Genomic DNA, 20,142 nt, shown 5'->3' with positions numbered 1-20,142 from the left:
GGGACTGTACAATCAAAGTCTGCACTTTAACCTATTAATCGTTTTTTCATTTCATTTCAAATCCAATCCATTTCATTTTTTGTTTTGTTTTTACAATATCAGTCAGGGAATTGTATTACATTATTGGTCAAGTTATTACATTATTGAGTTTTTTGTATTTAAAGGTATCACATTATCGGTCAAATGTTATTACAATATTAGTCAGGACATGTTATTACATTATTGGGTTTTATTACATTTTTGATCAAGTTAAGTGAACATTTTATTACATTTCCGGGCGCAATTACATTTCTGGTAAATTATTACATTAATGGGTGCTACAGGGCCCTCAGAAGTGGGCGTGTCCTGGGTGTGGATTGGGCAGCTGCCCTCCTGAGGGCGTGTCTTGGTGTTGGTTGCTGGCTATCTGTCTGCTCATTGGGTAGGTCTGGGTCAGAGACCTGTCAGTCCATGGTACCATGTGAGGCGCTGGAGCCCGGTGTGGGGGCAGATACGGACCAAGTGGGGGGTCTTGGGCTAGAAGTTGCCCCTCAGCTACGTAAGAAGCTGGAGGCAGGGGAGCGTCTCGGCCCAGGCTCAGCCCAGTCTGCAGACCCTGGTCTAGGCCTGGCCCAGTCTGGAGACCCTGGCCCTGCTCCATCTGAGGGTGGTAGAGCTGTTTCTTCTGGATCTGCCCGTGTTCCTTTAGGTCCATCTGAGGGTGGTAGAGCTGTTTCTTCTGGGTCTGCCTGTGTTCCTTTAGGTCCATCTGAGGGTGGTAGAGATGTTTCTTCTGGATCTGCCCATGTTCCTGCTGCTCCATTTGGCCCAGGTACTGCTGCTTCTTCTGGCTCTGGACATGGACCTGATCATGCTGGTTCATCTGAGGCTGGTACTGTTGTTTCTTTTGACTTTCGTTCAGGTCCTCCTGGGCCAGCCTGGTATGGCACAGCTGTTTCTTCTGGATCTGACCATGGTCCTGTAGGTCCATCTCAGCATGACACAGCTGTTTCTTCTGGATCTGACCATGGTCCTGTAGGTCCATCTCAGCATGACCTAGCTGTTTCTTCTGGCCCTGCACCCGGTCCTGGATCTGCTCCTCATGCTCCTGAATCCGCTCCTCTTGGTCCTGGTTTTCCTGGTGGTCCATCTGGGCGTGGAACTGCTGTTTCTTCTGGCTCTGGATCTGGTTGTGGACGTGGTTCTTGACGTCCTTCCAGTGGCGTCCTCTGAGGACGGGCTCCAGGTCCAGACAGCGCTGACATACCTCCTTACCTGGGACAGACTGGACCAACACATGGACGCCCAGCTGTCTCCACACAGCCTCCTTCTCTGCCGACGACCACGGCCGCCGGTGGACCTTCCTCGGTGGAACAGGAACTAGAGGACAGAGAAGAAAGCCACATGAGAGAGCAGCAAACATCTCAGAACCACACCAAATACAGAGTTAAAGCCCCCCTCCAGTGTCTTTTAGGCAGGGCTCAACTCAACCCTAACTTTTAAAGGTCATATTAAGAAGGCCTCAATTACTATCAATTTTAATTTACAAAATTTCAAACAAATTAGACCCTTCCTGACAGTTGGTGCTGCTAACGGCCACATTCCACTGGGTCCGTGTTCGGTCCGTCTGCGCTGCGGTACAGCTTCGGAGCCGATACGTTTCCACTCTAATCATTGTGTCAACTCCCACCTACTCCGCTGCGTTGCGTGTCTACTCCGTCCCAGCTCCGACGATCCGGAGCTCTCCGAAAAAGATACGCAAGGCTTCTATTTTTCACGGATGACGGAGCAAAGCTGCAGCAAGTTGGGCGGAGCCAGGCATGAAATCAACAGGGCAGAGGTGTTTACAGCATTCAATATCAAGCCAGAGGCCAAACATGAATGAGGAAAAGTTAATAATTGAAGTGGAAAACCACAAAATAATATAGGACACGACACATCCTTTTTACAAGGACAACACCAAGCAAGTCCACCCCTCCTCTGCTTCTCCAGTTGGGAACAATGATCTTCTGCCTGTTTGTTGTTGTATTTATCCCACATACAAATTGTCTCGCGCGATTTCACCGTGAGAACCTGTCGGTCTTGTCACTCTAGCTGTCTGGCGGAGCGGAGCCGTGACGTGCTCTGCACGCAGCCGGTTAGTGTTGGCGGAGCACAGAGCACGGAGCAAAACCGGAGAACAGCCGCAACGCAACGCAAATGCAACCAGTGCAACGCCGGCGTTAGACGTACCTGTACTGTATGATTCTATCTCCCATTGATTACTGTGTCAATGGCCTTTCACAGGTGTGACGACTCTCAAAACCATAAAACAGCTATCCAAGAGAGCCATAAAGGTACTTGACAAAAAGCCATACACGTACCATCATTGTAACATCCTGATCCCCCCCCCCCACCCCGATAATTTTAAGTGTTTTAAACAAGCATGTGTCATGTATAAACTTATGTATAAAATAGATGTTGGCCTTCTAGTCCACTGTATTCAGGTCACCTCCCTGCCCCTGATTGTACTGTATATGTCCATGTACTTTTTTTGTATTGTTTCTTGCTGCAAAACTAATTGCCCTTCGGGGACATAATAAAGTTTAAGTTGAAAAAGCGTTGTAATCAGCTGAGCTTGAGTCTCTCGAATCCTGTGTGTTTAGTATTGCGCACTTGATATATCAATCTTGTCCTTTTTAACCTACAGCATGAGGATTTTGAGTTACTGCTCCAGTGCTGCACAGAGCACCGCAGCTATGGTGCGCGGGGCCATCTTACCACAAACACTCCCCTGTGGTCAGGAGTCAGGACCAAAAAATGCCACAAGAACAGCTTCATCCTGTCTGCAGCCTGGCCTGGTCTCTTATTGTAATGTTAACCTTAATATTAAGTTTGAGTAATGCTTTACACAGCCAAAGTTTCACTCCATATAATCTTCACATCAGTAGTTTGATACAAGGTTTGCTGTTTCATTCATTGAAATATGTTTTTTCTCCAACAGTGAGAATTTGATACATACATACTGTACATTACATGCACAGATCTCCTAAACACCTGACAGACCTCCTAAACATCTGACAGACCTAATCATCGGATAGACCTCTTAAACATCTGATAAACCTACCACTGACGTGAGTCTGCAGTCTGACGTCAGGTGGAGTTGTGCTGCTTGTCTGTCTGTCACTGTTCTGTGATGGAACTACTATAGAGACAGACAGAGAGAGAGAGACAGTTAGAGAGAGACAGACAGAGAGAGGGACAGTTAGAGACAGACATGCAGACAGGAACGTAGAGACACATGCCACATTTGCCATCCACCTCCAATCTGTTAAATTCAAATGTGCCCTGTTCAAGTTTGTTGTGTTAAATTATTTTCAAGAATCTGAGGACCTATGTGTGGGAATGTGTGTGTTTTTTCCAGTCCCCACCATCAATTAATTACTTTTAATTAAATGAGGATATTTGTCCATGTGTGTTGCTCTTTCTGACCAAGAGCACTTGAATGATGTCATGTCATAATAATGCATTCACAACTGGGAAGTAGGAGCTTCTGAGGAGCACATGAATGCAGCATGTGTACTGCTGGGGTCAGGGGTCAGGGTTAGGACTCACCCTGTGGTCTCAGGTCACACGGCTTCTGGCCTTTGTCTTTACGTTCCTTCTCACTTCCTGTTCGCTTCTTCAGCTTAGCCCCGCCCACCGGAGCAACTAGGGACAACAGAAACAACCATCACTTCTTCCTCATCACAGGAACAACAGAAACATCGATCACTTCTCCATGTCTCCATTCTACGGAAACTGCAGGATCCGTACACTCAGCGGTGCCTCAGGAAGTCCTGGAAGATCATCAAGGACTCGACTCACCCGCACGACAGCCTGTTCTTCCTGCTGCCCTCAGGGAGGAGATACAGGACCCCCAAAACACGCACCAACCGACTGAGGAATAGCTGCTTTCCTCAGGCCACAAGACTCCTCAACAATAAATAACACACACTCACAACATGCACAGACTCTCACACACAAACAAACACACTGACACACACACACACAGAGACAATACCTTGACTGAGTGCAATACATCTGTGGTATTGCCATTTGTACATTGCTGCTGCACAACTTGCCCTGACTGTGGCAAGTGGTGCTATTTTTATTATTGGTTGAATTTTATTGCTATTCTTGCTCCTTCCACACCTCCTATACCCTCCAACATTTCCCATTCCCTCCCCACCCCATCACTCTCTCACATTCCCCCTGCTCTCCTCCCTTCTCCTGCTCTATCCTTCATTTCTATATTTTCTATATTTCTCGATCAATTGTTCAAAATGTGATCTTTATTCTGTAATTTGCTACTGTTGTGTCAGCTAGAATTAGCTAGACATATTTTCTCTGAGACATGCTTGTGAATTACGGCTATATAAATAAACTTGACTTGACTTGACTATAGATCCCCCCCCCCACTGTTTGCCTTATTATTTACATAAGTATTACTGTTGTGACTATGTACCTGTGTACTTGTACAACAGAGTGAGAAATACATATCTTGAATCTTGAATCACTTTTCCATCACAGAATACTCACTCCATCTCTAGAGAGTCAGTGTGTTGACACCTGGGTAGGGTGTCACCTGTGTTGGTTCAGGTTAATAATTAATAATGATTGATTGGATTGATAGAGTGCCTTTCTAGATGCTTAAAGCACTTCACATATCAGAGGAGGGGTGGAGGGGAACTCAACTCAACCACCACTGATGTGTAGTAGCACCCACCTGGGTCAACTCAACCACCACTGATGTGTAGTAGCACCCACCTGGGTGATGCACAGCAGCCAGTTTGCCCCCAGAGCGCTCACCACACATCAGCTCATCAGGGTGGAGAGTTGAGGCTTGAAAGAGCCAATTAAGTAACGAGGGATGATTAGGTGGCCCTGATGGAAGGAAGGCCTCTGTGTGAATGTATCCAGGGCACCGAGTTACACCCCCCAAGGCACCGGGGGTTACAGACACACACACCCTACCCCGCAGGGCACTGGGGTTACATCCCCAGGGTAGGGCTGTGAGATATGACGATATAGATCGTTTTCACAGTAGAAAATGTCTATCGTTTCATATTATGTTCCACCCTTTATATCGTGTTGCAAATCACACGCTTTACGGCAATATTTTTCGTCATTTGTGCGGGGCTTTGCTTTCGTTATAGCCCGCAGGCTACCGGGGTTATAGCCCCCAGGGCACCGGGGTTGCACCGGGGTTGCACCGGGGTTACACCCCCCAAGGGACTGGGGTTACACCCCCCAGGGTACCGGGTTAAACCAGGAGTGCCGATGGGATCTTTATTGAGCACAGAGTCAGGACATCCAGAGCCAGACCTGCTCAGCTTCCCCGGGAAAGCCAGTGATGTAATGCAGGAGCCACTGGTGCTCACCTGTGTCGGGGTCAGGCGTCTGGCACCCCAGGGTGTCCCAGTCCTGTCCCAGCAAGTGGTAGAAGTCAGTGGTTTTGGCAGCAGCCTCCCAGTCTCCGTCCTGCAGACTTTCTCCGATGCTGATCTCACAGACTGTCTTCAGGGTGGTCTTCACGGCCAGCGGGGGGCGGACCCAGCGGTACCCCGACGCCTTGCGGGCGGCATCCAGCGCCAGGCGCAGTCTGGGTGGGGCTAACACGTCCTGGAGGCTCCTCACAGACGAGTCCAGAGACTGAGCGGCCAGAACAAACCTGCCCAGTTAAGTGTAAGTTAATTTGATATGGACAGCACAGGAGCAATACAATTGTGACATACACTATACATAGTTTTTCTAATTAACTTTCTAATTAATTTTCTAATTAACTGGGGACCCAGTTAAGTGTAAGTTAATTTGATATGGACAGCACAGAAGAAGCAATACAATTGTGACATACACTATACATACAAACCTGCCCAGCTCACGCAGCTTGTGGCTTACGTAGTCGTACCTCGTTTGGGAGCCCTCTGGGTTTCCCATCAGCTTGTTACCGTATTTACAGATTAACCAATCAGATTTGACCTGGGAAGAGGAATCAGAATCAGAATCAGAATCTGCTTTATTGGCCAAGTATGTACACATACAAGGAAATTGGTTCCGGGTTCGCTTCGGGGAGAGGAAGAGATAGACATAAGCCCCTTTCACACAGAGAGCCGTGTTTTGTTTTGTTTTCTTTCTTTTGGTGCCTTATTTATTATTATTATATCATTCTGGAGAGTTTCCAACATGGAGAACAGTGCGAGTGCGTGTGTGTGTGTGCTTGCAAGTGTGCTGGGGGATAGCAATGACAAGGACTTCTTGAATAGCCAATGACTGATATGACCAGACTGGAAAGGGATTACTGGTTTCCATGCAAAGACATCAGTGTTGGGGGTAACTCATTACAAAAGTAACATATTACATGTAATATATTACTTTTAGCAGAAACTCAGTAATATAACTTATTACTTATATGATTTCAGTAATATTATACCAGTTACTTCGTCAAGTAACTCAAGTTACAAATTGAGTTACATTTGATTCAATCAAAGCACATATTTAAAAAAGATACAATCATTTCCTAATCAAACTGTGTGTTTTTATGCAAACAACCACTATAGATGACAATAACAAAGGAAAAGAATAACATTTTGAATTTTGGATTGTTTACACTGACTTCAAGGCGGTTGAAATTATTTTCGGGATGGTTCCGGGGCAGCGATGTCATTCTGCTGCTGCTGTTGTTTTGGTAAAAGTAATGCAAAAGTAGTGTAATAATTAACGAGTTACTCTACACAGAGTGTAATATTGTAAAGTAACTTATTACTTTAAAATGCAAGTAACTAGTAATATGTAGTATATTACATTTTGAAAGTAACTTTCCCAACACTGGAAAGGGATTACTGGTTTCCATGCAAAGACATACAATAGATGACGATGAGTTTGGAGAAATGGAATCACCAGACAGTCTGAGCGACAATTTACCTGCATATGAGAACTATGAAAATCTGAATTTTCAAACCTTTGACTTTGGTGAACACAAAATGTATGACATTGAGAATGACACAGACCCTGATAACCACTTCTATAATAACATCAATTGCAACTGTGAATATTATACAGACAAACAATTCAAAAGTAACATAATAATGGATGGCACATTGTCAATAATACACTTCAATAGCAGAAGTCTCTATTGCAACTTTACTCAGATTAAGCACTATCTGAGACAATTCAAGAGGTTCAATGTATTTGCTGTCTCGGAAACAAATAAAGAGCTAAATAAAGAGAAGGGAACAGATGTGGAACTTCAGGGGTACGAGCTATTTTCTATCAATAGAACAAACAGAAAAAGGAGGAGTCGCCGCCCTCTATGTGAGTAATGAATTAAAATGTTAAATTGTAGAAAGAATTTCAATAGAAAATATAATGGAATGCATTACGGTAGAGATAGAGGTGGAGAAATCAAAGAACATAATCATAACCTGCATAATATACAGAACAACAGGATCATGTATTGATATATTCAATGATAAGATAATACATATGTTGTATAGTAAGATGACAAACAATAAGATGGTCTTCATATGTGGGGATTTCAATGTAGATTTACTAAACCCAAACCAACACAAATCAAATAGAGAATTCATTAACACAATGTACAGTACAAGTTTATTTTCTACGATATTAAAGCCAACCAGAATAACAACTGACAGTGCTACATTAATAGACAACATTTTCACCAATGAAATTGGGAGCAGAGTAGAGAGTGGACTCCTTCTCAATGACATAAGCGACCACCTTCCAGTATTTGCAGTCCTACCAAACTTATTCTTTTAACCAAAACCCCATGTAAGATGTAATACCGACACACATACATTAATTCATCACAGAACACCAGAAGCAATAGAGACTCTTAAGGGGGACTTATGGAGGCAAGGCTGGAATGAAGTCTATTCTAACCATGATCCAAACAAAGCGTACGATGAATTTCTGACCATTTTTACAAGACTATACGACAAGCACTGCCATACACGAACACATAGACAGAACAAATATGAAGACAAGCCATGGATTCCTAGGGGTCTAGAAAATGCCTGTAAAAAGAAAAATGTACTACTGTATATAAGCAGTTCTTAAAATCTAGAAGAGAGGAAGCAGAAAGCAAATATAGAAAATATAAAAATAAATGTATAAATATAATGACTCAGTAAGAAGGATTATTACAACAGACAATTGGAAAAGCATAAAAGTAACACACAAGGTACATGGAAAGTACTGAACAGCATAATACACAAATACCATTGATTCAAATCCGGACACCATCTTTCTGAAAAGAATTGAAGAAAAAGAACTTGTGGACACTGTAATTAAAATTTAAAATAAAAAAAAATCTACTGATTGTAATGATATTGACACAACATTAGTAAAAAATACTAAGAGTCTATAGCTAAACCACTGAGCCATATCTACAACAAATCAATACTAACTAGCATATTCCCCGACAAAATCAAAATAGCAAAAGTCATTCCCATATACAAAAATGATAATAGACACATAGAAACTTACTGTAAGTTTATTTGACATACGTATTTATACATATACTGTACATACATTCCTTTCAAATACACATATTTAAAATAGATGCTTTTTCACACTTATCATTGTAGTTAATGTAAATGTTTAAATGCACCCCTGTTCTTTGTTTTAGCCTGTGCATACCTTATTTTGTGTGCGACGCCGAATACATTGAGAGTTATGCAAACCAGAGACACATTCCTTGTATGATTGTGCACATACTTGGCCAAAGAAAGCTGATTCTGATTCTTCTGATTGTGATAACAGGACAGATACGCAGACAGACAGACAGACAGACAGACAGATAGACAGACAGGCAGGCAGACAGACAGATAGACAGACAGGCAGGCAGACAGGCAGGCAGACAGACGGACAGACAGACAGACAGACAGACAGGCAGGCAGACAGGCAGGCAGGCAGGCAGACAGGCAGACAGGCAGGCAGGCAGACAGGCAGACAGGCAGGCAGACAGACGGACGGACAGACCTGGTGGGACACATGGTCTAGGTTCATGCGGTGGAGGACGTGGCTGCAGCTCTCGGACGCTCCGCTGGACACGGGCAGGAGGCGTGATGCTGCGGCTTGCACCCTGACACGCCTCCTGGGCCGCTCCACCCCCGGGTCAGAGGTCACGGTCTGCTCTGTTGTGGTGGCCGTTTCTCCCGCTGTGTCCGAGATCGATTCTCCTGTGGGCAGGTGATGCACGATAATTGATTATTATTTCATTTTACGATTCCAACCGTTTTGGCCGATTGCCAATACAGATAACGAATACTAGTGTCCTCTAGAGAGAGTGGCGTCAGCGGAGGACCAAAATGCGAGACTCGATTAGCCAATGAACAGCCAGGAATGGGTCTCGCGCTACTTTTGCATGCTAAAATAAAGCTGATAATGTACAATTTGATTCAAGGGGGGAAAAACCCTTTCAGAGTACAACACAAACTGTCTATTTTGCTGCAACTCGAATGTGCTGCTTAATCCAGGACCTTACTTCCTGGAACTCTTGAGAGTAAAAAACGGGTCCATTGGAGTGAATGGAGATGTCGGGACTCTTCTATCTACACGGCTCTGGCGAATACCTGATTATATGCATGCATATATAATATATTTTCGGAGATTTACTCCGCTTTGTGTTGCGTGTGCCTCCGTGACTCTGAAGGCGGGAGTTATATTCCCAGCCACGGCTCGACACTAAGGACCTCCCGTCATCTCTCGGGGACGTTAGAAATAGGATCAGGGACGATGAAAATGTATTTGGGAACGGTGTTGGGAGGATAGTTGAAAAAATAAAAAATAGCCTAAACACACATCCCTCTGCTCTGCTCATTACAATGAAGATGGAGATAATTAGCCAGCTGGCTAACACTGGCTCATTTACAGAAATGTTGATTCATGTGTGCTGTCCTTATATAAATAAATAAACAAACATTTTATCAGCCTGTCATATGCTGATATTTCATTTTAAAGCCTTTATCGGCCGATACTGATGCCGTGCGTATCATCGATAACATCCCTACCTGTGGGGTTTGAGGTGATCTCCCCGGCGGGGTCCAGCGTAATCTCCCCCGTGGGGTCTGAAGTGATCTCCCCCGAGGGGTCCGGGGTGATCTCGCCCGTGGGGTCCGAGGTGTTCTTCTTGCGGCAGGCCGCCTGGTGCTTCCAGAGGTCTTGGCGCAGGAAGAAGCCAAGGCACAGTGGACAGGGAAGATAGTTCCGGGCATCAACTTCCTCGGAGGGCTGACGCCACGGGATGATCTCCCCACTGCCCTGTCTGATCACCTGTAACAATCAATATCATCAGTTAGTCACTGCCCTGTCAATCACTATATTAGTTAGGTTGGTATCTGGTGAGATGAAAAATTGCTCTTTAAAACCCATGTCAACGAACCTCTCAAGGTGGCTCAGACAACCCACGGTAACCCTTTCATACCTAAAACGACCCTTGGTGTGAAAGGGGTAAGACAGACCTCTATGTTGTGCAGGTAGTTTCCTCTGCAGCGCAGGGTCTCCAGCAGCAGGTGGCGCTGTCTGCAGCCTGTAGGCAGAGCACTGGCCTGCTGCACCTCCTGCTGGTCCCTGTGTTTCCTCAGCAGGTGTCTCGCCATCTTCACCTGATAAGACAGACAGTCAGACAGTCAGAGAGTCAGTTAATGTTAATGTTCTTTTTCAAACACTCTGTGGGCACTGGTTGATAGCTGCACATCATCTGATTGTGTGCTACGCTATTTGCTTAAGCTACACTGGCCGGAGACACTATTAATAATAATAATAATGATAATGATAATAATAACATAACAATAATGATCATAACGCAGCGCAGTGGTGTGGCCATTCAGCCACTTTAGGCAAAATCCGGGAGTACCTCAATAACACGGCTAATCTTTTTTTATATGGAAAATGGTCCTACCCCTCCCCCAAAACAACCCACATCTCCCCCACCACTCCCCTACCCACCCTTCGAACCCCAACTCTCTATGACCTTCCTATCCCTAGCCATGGGCCCTTTCCCCTAGGGCTAGGCCCACCCCTCAGCACGGTCCTTCCCACCACCCAGAGCCCCCTATCCACTCCCCATCTAACTCTCTACGACCTTCCTATCCGTAGCTATGGCCCCTTTTCCCTAGCTCCGCCCCTTTTCCTCACCACAGCCGCAACCCACCACCCACCCCCCCCCTACCCACCCCTCAATCCCGACTCTCTATGACCTTCCTATCCCTAGCTATGGCCCCTTTTACCTAGCCCCGCCCCCTTCCTTGATGGAACAGATGGACATGCGGCCACAGTGACCTTGAACCACAGTGACCACCAAAATGTAACCAGTTCATCCTTGGGTCCAAGTGGGTGTTTGGGCCAAATGTGAAGAAATTCCCTCAGAGAGATCACGTTAACGAGCGTAAAACGGGCCGTCATGAGGTCGTAGTGACCTTGAACTTTGACCACTAAAATCGAATCAGTTCATCCTTCAGTCCAAATTGAATTTGAAGAAATTCCGTCATGGCTCATGGCGTTCCTGACATATCGCGTTAACAAGCATAAAACGCGAGGTCGTGAGGTCACAGTGACCTTGAACTTTGACCACCAAAATCTAATGAGTTCATCCTTGAGGACATTTTACTAAAGAGTATGTCCTTGCATCATCACAAGCAGTGCAGTAGAATAAGAAGTGAATCTCATTTTCAATTTCATGTAACTCACAAAGTAAACAGGGTCTATCTTCTTCAGGGTTAGCATTGAACCAGTTTCTAGTGCTGCTGAAAAGAATCCTGGAGGAAACACTGGACATATCATTAACAGGCAGGTAGGCAGGCAGACATACAGACAGACAGAAAGGCAGGCAGACAGACAGGCAGACAGACAGACAGGTACCTGTGGCTTCCTACAGAACACACAGTAGTGTTTCTTATCCCAGCTGCGTTTGGCTCCGCCCCTACAGCGCTTCACCGTCACGCCCTCCTTACAGTCCTCCGCCAGGCCCCGCCTCCTCTGCTTCTGGCCCCGCCCCTTCTCCACTCGGCCCCGCCTCTTCTCCGCTTGGCCCCGCTTCTTCTGTGCCATCAGGCTCCGCCTCCCTCTAGGGCTAGGCCATACAGACAAATCTCACAAATATCACAATATTGTTACAGTCACTCTTTTTCAGAGTAGAGTCTATATTTCTATGGGAGTATATGCCTACCTTAAGGCCTAAAGATGGTCGTCCGTCAGAGCCTCGCCCCGCCCTCCCCGTATGACGGCGGGTGGAGCCCCGTCCTACGGGGAGGGGGCGCCGTCGGCTGACGGGGGCTGCTCGAAAATGTGACTCAGCGCCGACGATACGTGCGTGACGTCAGCTGCACGAGAGTTGTGACTGGCCGTTGCCTTGGCTCATCGTTGTAAAGTCGCCTTTCAAAGCATGACGTTAGATTATAACGAACTAGTTGTGTGGCTTAGCCTTCCCAAATGTTGAGGGTCGTTTTTTAGAATTGAATACATAGAATTGGGAACGTTACATTCAATTTCATTCAGACTGCCTGGCACACAATCTCCGCCATTTTCACACGGAGCACGGGGAGGGTGGGAGGAGGGAGGGCGTAGTGGCGTCCGAGCATGTAGGGCAAGCTGGCGCCGCCAGACGGCGAGACGGCTCCAATTCGAGGCGGACGGACGACCATGTTTAGGCCTTTAACCCATTGATACCTGATGCAGCATTTGTGTGTGTATCCCTTTAAGACCGCGAACCGCGTTAGGTCTTAAAGGGATACGCACACAAATGAGGGATATACACACAAATGCTGCATCAGGTATCAATGGGTTAATGCAAGCGCTCATTATAGAGTACCGCAGGGGTGACGTCTTTTTGTAGGCTTAACCAGAAATTTCAATTAAATGCATAAATTAAGGTCTGTGGGTTAACAAAAGTTTATGGGAACGCGAATTTGGGTTCAGCAGGATAATCTTCATGAACGGTAATCGATTTTATGCCTTTTGAAGTGTTTTCTAAAAAAGACACTGTATATAGACAATATTTCAGCAACTGATTGGCCAATCTGGACAATATCGAAGTGGTTTTTTGGGTTATTGGGGATGCTGAATCAATTTCTGACATTTTCAAAATTCAAAGTGGACGTTTAAATCGGAAGTGGCCATATTTCAACTCCCAGTAGGCTGGGTTTGATTAATTTTTGGAGTTGATTTTGAGGTTATTTATATGCATAAACATTGAATATTTCCTTGCCCCATGAATATGACCGTGGCAGCTTCTGCCATGACAAGGTGGTTCAAGACACAAGTCCAACCCTCCTCAAGCTTGTTTCCAGTCTAGTGTCAAATGAAGGAGAAGTGACTAAACCAGCAGGTGGTCACCAACCAGTAGATCGGGATCTACTGGTAGATCTCAGGGTGCTTACCGGTAGATCCCCAAATCATTTTTGGATCATGAGTGTAACTTTGTAGTGTCAATGTCTCACATTCAACCAGTCAGTCTGTGCATGTTTATTGCAAACGGCCAATTTAAATATACACCAACAAATACTGTTTATTGCTAATTGATTATTGCTTATCATTGAAAATTATAAACAGCATTTCATTTATGATCATCTCTACCCACACTTAAGTATGGAATATGAGTTTATGATTATTATTTTTTTGTAATTATGTTTTGGTGTGTGTACAAAGTCAAATTATCGGGTTTACTGTTACAGCGGGGGGGGGTGGGGGATGGACAGGTAGATATTGTGCTGTTGGAAAATGGACCAAACCATCACTTACACTCGTTGAATGCATCCACTAACACTGAGCTGGAATCAGGCAACTCTGGGGCTTGCTGTAAAACTCCAACACCATAAGCATGGTATCTCAGAAGTGGTTCAGAAGCTAAATGAGCATGGCATTGCCTGCCACTACCTAGGATGAAGTCCTACGGTTCTGGAAGTCAGCTGCCAAATACGCGATGAGGACCCAGATAAGTACCTGCGTGCAGTCAGTCGGACATGCAGCTGTACATGATCGTCTGCCTGATTAAGTGGAGTGATCCACAGCAATGGTCATCATCAGCACAAAACAGAGCTGCAAGATTAGCTCTTCAGTGTTCTTTCAGTACCAATGTCAGAGAGATGCACCGTCGGTTGTCATGGCTGACTGTTGAGGCAAAAATAATATCTAGTCTTGCTATGTTTACTCGAAATGCTATTGTCGATGGAAAACCAGAGGTTTTTTTTAGAGCAAATGGTACAAACAGGTCTAAGGCATACTCATCATACTAGACAGGTCAGTGTATGCTCTTACGACCTTCCAAAGCCTAGAACAAATCAACTCAAAAATGCAGTCATTTATAGAGCAACCAGTCTTTGGAATTCATTACCCACTCATATGAAACACCTCAAAGGTAAATATCCATTTAAAAGATCTCTGAAACAGAAGCTATTGCATGAATTTACACAACAGGAATGATACTCGCACCATCAGCCATGCTTGTTGTGCCTCAATTCAATAATCTGTATTGATAACCTCCTTTAATGTAATGTGTATTACTATTTTTTTAAACTTTTATGATGCTTGTATGTGTATTGTAAATGTCATGTTTTTATGTACCGGTATTTGTATGTAAATGTATTGTAATGTATATTTTATGTGGACCCCAAGAAGACTAGCAACCACTGTTGTGGAAGCTAATGGGGATCCGAATAAAGAAATAAATCAGTGATGCTCAGACCTGGGATAATCCACACTCTCATGTCATTCATCGGCATCAATCAATTGGAGAACTAATGAATTGAACCGGTGTGGAGGAGCTAGTAGGCGTGTCAACAATCCGGGATGCTCATGTGACCCCCCCCCCCCAAGAGAAATAATTGCCCACCCCTGGTCTATGACATAAGACATAAGATTAATGTCAAATTCAAATGGAGTTGGTAGTGTGGGAAACACTGCAGTACCGGACTCACACACTCTAAAATCATGGTTGCATATTATGCAGTCTCGAAAACTGAATGGAGCGCTGGACTGAGAGGCACGCGCCATTGTCTTGTATTTCCCGTCTTTAAAAAAAATATTAACCGGTTAGTTACCGGCAATGGGTGTCGGCTAATCGAAAGTAAAATTAACAGAAAACTGACATCTCTATATCATATCATACTCATACATATCATTTCATGTCCTATCATATCAAATCATATCATGTATCATCTCATAACGTATATCAATCATACCATATCATATCATATCATATCGTGCCCAGCCCTACCTGGCTCTGCGGGGCTGGTGTTCGGTTGTCGTGGTCAGTCCCTCGTTAGCGTTAGCATCGTTAGCAGAAGAGGGACAGGGGGCGGAGCTAGCACTCTGGTTCTCCATGGTAACAGCGGTCTGGGTCTCCACGGTAACAGAGGACCTGCGCTGGTCAAAGTGAACAGAAGCAGCGCCTTTAACATGTGACTCTAGCCTGGAATCCAACCCCATATTGAATCGCAGTTGTCAGCAGTCTACATATGGTTCTGGCCCCAAGCCCATCCACTGCGTTTATTCAGGACAGATAACTGTACTGTCCGGGACTCCTGATTGGCTGGTCGATGTAGGTGGCGGGACATCTAAAGTTACCGATGACGTATTACAGAGCGCTGCGACAACACACCTGTATGTTAAATAGCTAGCTGACTGTTAGCTATGTTAGCTAAGTCCACTACTGCTACTGTAACCACTTCACCGGCACCGGGCTCAAAACGCCAGTGTGAGTGACCAAGCGTTTCACTTGTTAACCAGACGGAGTCACGCTCTTTCCAGTAACTCATCAGCTTTGAAATCCATTGAGCTGCTTGTGGCTTAAATTTCTGATACCGGCTTTAAACTGTCAATTTTACCGCGGTGTATGGTATTACCGGCTGATCAAAAAACTATACCGTTTCCCGCCACTAGGTGGCGGCACCGTGGCTACACAAGAGAAAAATGTGATAAACATGTTCCAGTTTTCTTCTCTGAACATCAGAAACGGTAAGCAAAAAGGCCTACATATATAACAGAAATATGAAACAGAACAGGACAATCTGTGTGACAGATGCCCCGAGGGAGCATGGGCACAAACCCACCAGCTGCTCGTTAATGCACTGACACTGCAGCCTCAGAGAGATGCGTGAGTACTGTGTAGCAATAATAACAATAGCCTACCAAAGGCCAATTACATACCAATATACCCATATTCTTTGCACAAACACAAAGCTCTCCAATGTTGTTTGGCACAATTGAGACAACCTCAAATCTTTCTCAACAGCATCCAGTCTGTCTTCATTTGCCGATATCTACTGTAGTTTTCACTAGCCTACTACACTGCTGCTATATTACAAAATACATTTATAAATGCCATTCTAAGCTGTGCTCTTTATGTTTTGTTCAGATGAACCAATAGGCTAATTGTGCAGCCTACTACAGTATTATTATTATTATTATTACTACAGTAGGCTATATGGTTGTACTTCAGTATGGTATATTGTTATACTAGAAAAGTCTGACTAACTTATGGTGTTTGGAAGGCACAAACATGCCATTTGTTGCATATCTGAACAGAAGCCTAACTTGTCAGTCACGATCCTGTCTGTTGTTTTGTTGTAGCCTGCACATTTTATGTGCTGCTTATTGTATTTACCTAGCGTGGGAAAGTTGCATTCAAATACATTAAAATATATGTACGTTTTTATTTGCAGACTATTGTGCTATTGAATCAACCAGAGGGCAAAGCATAGAGAGGGGAGAATAGTTTTTTTTAGACATATCTACATTTTAGACTATTTAAGGGCGGAATCGCCGTAACGTGTCCCACATTGTCCCACACAAACAAACATACTCGAGTTTGTCCCACTCCCACATTTGGTTTGCTGGGATCTGATCACCCTGTCAGGCTGGGAAGTGTTAGCACAGTATTAGCTACATCCATATAACAGGTAGACCCATTGAGAGTCAATGGGCTGTTTGGGAAAAGGACAGAAACTAGGTGTCCGATAATGGAAGTATTTACCTGAATGCTAAAGCTAGCAGGAGAGAAGCATAGTATTAGCTTAACCCGAGCTAAAACGAGCTAACACAGAGACACCGAAACAAACAAGCAAGCAAACAAGCCAGGCGCTAACAGGCTTACAAGGCGCTAAAGTTTATACGCAAATAAACAAATGCTGGGATACTGCTCACCGTGCTGCTGCTGCACTGCACATAGCCAGAGTGGAACGACGCTGAAGTTGGCTCCCGATTCGCAGCTCCCGATTGGAATTTTCCAGTCCACCTTAAAAAGTGGAATAACGCCTCTAGATGGCGTGGTTCTTAATGTTTTTAATGTTGCATGCAATTCTTATTGACCTCAAAAAGGTTCTCCTATTGGTGTAAACGTCGTCTGAGTGTAGTGGTTTTTGATCTGGACCTGGGTGGTAAAAAAAACAGTGAAATCAACATTTCCTTTTTCAGTTTTCACAAATAGAATAAACGTTTCACAAATCAGCCACTGTGCCATAATGAGAGTCTAATGTCCCCTTTGTCATCTAGGCCAGGTTTGAAAAGAATTAGAGTGATGGTCTTTGAGCTGGACCTGGTTTGATGCGGTCTAGATACGCAAAATCAGCTGAAAACTGCAATTAGAGCACTTTCACAAATCAGCAATATGTTTCACAAATCAGACACTGTGCTATAATGAGAGTCTAATGTCCCCTTTATAATCTAGGCCAGGTTTGAAAAGAATTAGAGTGATGGTCTTTGAGCTGGACCTGGTTTGATGCGGTCTAGATACGCAAAATCAGCTGAAAACTGCAATTAGAGCACTTTCACAAATCAGCAGTATGTTTCACAAATCAGACACTGTGCTATAATGAGAGTCTAATGTCCCCTTTATAATCTAGGCCAGGTTTGAAAAGAATTAGAGTGATGGTCTTTGAGCTGGACCTGGTTTGATGCGGTCTAGATACGCAAAATCAGCTGAAAACTGCAATTAGAGCACTTTCACAAATCAGCAATATGTTTCACAAATCAGACACTGTGCTATAATGAGAGTCTAATGTCCCCTTTATAATCTAGGCCAGGTTTGAAAAGAATTAGAGTGATGGTCTTTGAGCTGGACCTGGTTTGATGCGGTCTAGATACGCAAAATCAGCTGAAAACTGCAATTAGAGCACTTTCACAAATCAGCAATATGTTTCACAAATCAGACACTGTGCTATAATGAGAGTCTAATGTCCCCTTTATAATCTAGGCCAGGTTTGAAAAGAATTAGAGTGATGGTCTTTGAGCTGGACCTGGTTTGATGCGGTCTAGATACGCAAAATCAGCTGAAAACTGCAATTAGAGCACTTTCACAAATCAGCAATATGTTTCACAAATCAGACACTGTGCTATAATGAGAGTCTAATGTCTCCTTTATAATCTAGGCCAGGTTTGAAAAGAATTAGAGTGATGGTCTTTGAGCTGGACCTGGTTTGATGCGGTCTAGATACGCAAAATCAGCTGAAAACTGCAATTAGAGCACTTTCACAAATCAGCAATATGTTTCACAAATCAGACACTGTGCTATAATGAGAGTCTAATGTCCCCTTTATAATCTAGGCCAGGTTTGAAAAGAATATGTGTAATGGTCTGTGAGTTGGAGGTGGTTTTATGTGGTCTAGATGCTCAAAATCCACTGAAAAGTGCAATCATAGCATTTTCACAAATCAGCAATATGTTTCACAAATCAGCCACTGTGCTATAATGAGAGTCTAATGTCCCCTTTGTAATCTAGGCCAGGTTTGAAAAGAATACGTGTAATGGTCTGTGAGTTGGACGTGGTTTTATGCAGTCTAGATGGGCAAAAGCTGTGAAATCAACTCTTTTTTCCAGCTGTTTACACCAATAGGATAACCTTTTTGAGGTCAATAAGAATTGCATGCAACATTAAAAACGAACAAAATGCAGGATTCATTCTATAATGTATTCTCATTACATATCCCCCCTATATACCTATGTTTTCCAGTTCATGAACTCGCTTGAAAATGGTCGAACCACGCCATCTAGAGGCGTTATTCCACTTTTTAAGGTGGACTGGAAAATTCCAATCGGGAGCTGCGAATCGGGAGCCAACTTCAGCGTCGTCAGAGACGAGATAACGGAGGTCCAAAATGCGGATCCAGGAAGGGGACTCGCGCTACGTTTGAATGCATAAAATAAAGCTGATAATATACAATTTGATTATTTAAATGTCTTACCCTTTCAAAAGTACATCACAAACGATCCATTCTACTGCAACTCCACAACGCTCCTCAATCCAGAATCTGACTTCCCACAAGTTCCTTTTTGCCAAAAGTTCCTTTTGCAATGTAAAAAAAACAGGTCCATTGGAGTGTATGGAGACGTCGCTAGACTCGCTACTCGTACCTTTTCTGCTAGCGAATATAAGAACTTCCGGTGAATTCTTTCAAAATAAAGGAACGATTCAGCACAATTATAGAGCAGACAGAGGCGATTGAACAATGCTTATTTTCCACATTAAATCAATAAACGAATAATTTAAATGAAGCTATACAATACAAATGATGTTTCTGTATGATACTAATAATAATAATAATAATAATAATAATAATAATAATAATAATAATAATAATAAATTGTATTTGTATTGCACTTTTCATTTTGGACAAAATCCCCAAGTGCTACAGAGTAAACAATAACTACATCCGTATGACAATAACTGTTTCAATAACATTAAGAATGTTCTTCTCAGTTTTACTCCTCCCAAGCTTAGGTGAGAGTGTGATATAGAGGTGGTCTACCCGAGCGCGTGCATAGGCCTATATAAATTCTGCTGCCACTTTCAACACAGTGTCCAATAGAGTCCAAAAATTATGCTCAGAATGTACTTTGGGTGGATTCTAAGGCCAGGCAGAGCTTATAGACTATGCTAGTGGTGCCCAACCAGTAGATTAAGATCTACTGGACCGGGTAGAGCGGTGATAGATCCCAGCATTTTTGGATGACTATAACTTTGTAGTGTCAGTGTGTGTCTTCATTCAACCAGTCTGTCCGTGCATGTTTATTGCGAACGATGTCTACCCACACTTAATATTTACAAAGAATGGAATACAAGTTTATGATTATGATTCATTATTGTTTATTATTACATGTTGTTGTTGTCATTATAATTTTTTTTCAATA

The 20,142-nt window shown here is 43.8% G+C and overlaps 1 protein-coding gene across 1 annotated transcript; it reads right to left on the bottom strand.

The window, feature by feature from the left end:
* Window positions 1-328: 328 nt before the first annotated feature.
* LOC310779695 (uncharacterized protein) lies at window positions 329-19,235 on the bottom strand (the record flags this gene model as incomplete). The annotated part of the gene is made up of 11 exons (XM_083640195.1): window positions 19,197-19,235; window positions 15,233-15,381; window positions 11,881-12,091; window positions 10,482-10,625; window positions 10,032-10,293; window positions 9,001-9,200; window positions 5,870-5,979; window positions 5,382-5,671; window positions 3,574-3,669; window positions 3,086-3,163; window positions 329-1,359 (listed from the first exon to the last, which is right to left on the bottom strand). The coding sequence occupies exons 2-11, from the start codon at window positions 15,337-15,339 to the stop codon at window positions 329-331; spliced, it is 2,529 nt and encodes an 842-aa protein (XP_083496321.1). The 5' UTR covers window positions 15,340-15,381; window positions 19,197-19,235.
* Between the last annotated feature and the right edge of the window lie 907 nt (window positions 19,236-20,142).

Source organism: Poromitra crassiceps (genome assembly GCF_964638095.1).
Source record: "Poromitra crassiceps genome assembly, chromosome: 7".
NCBI lineage: Eukaryota > Metazoa > Chordata > Actinopteri > Beryciformes > Melamphaidae > Poromitra > Poromitra crassiceps.
The sequence above is the reverse complement of the archived record's forward strand: the minus strand, read 5'-3'. Positions and strand labels throughout refer to the sequence as shown.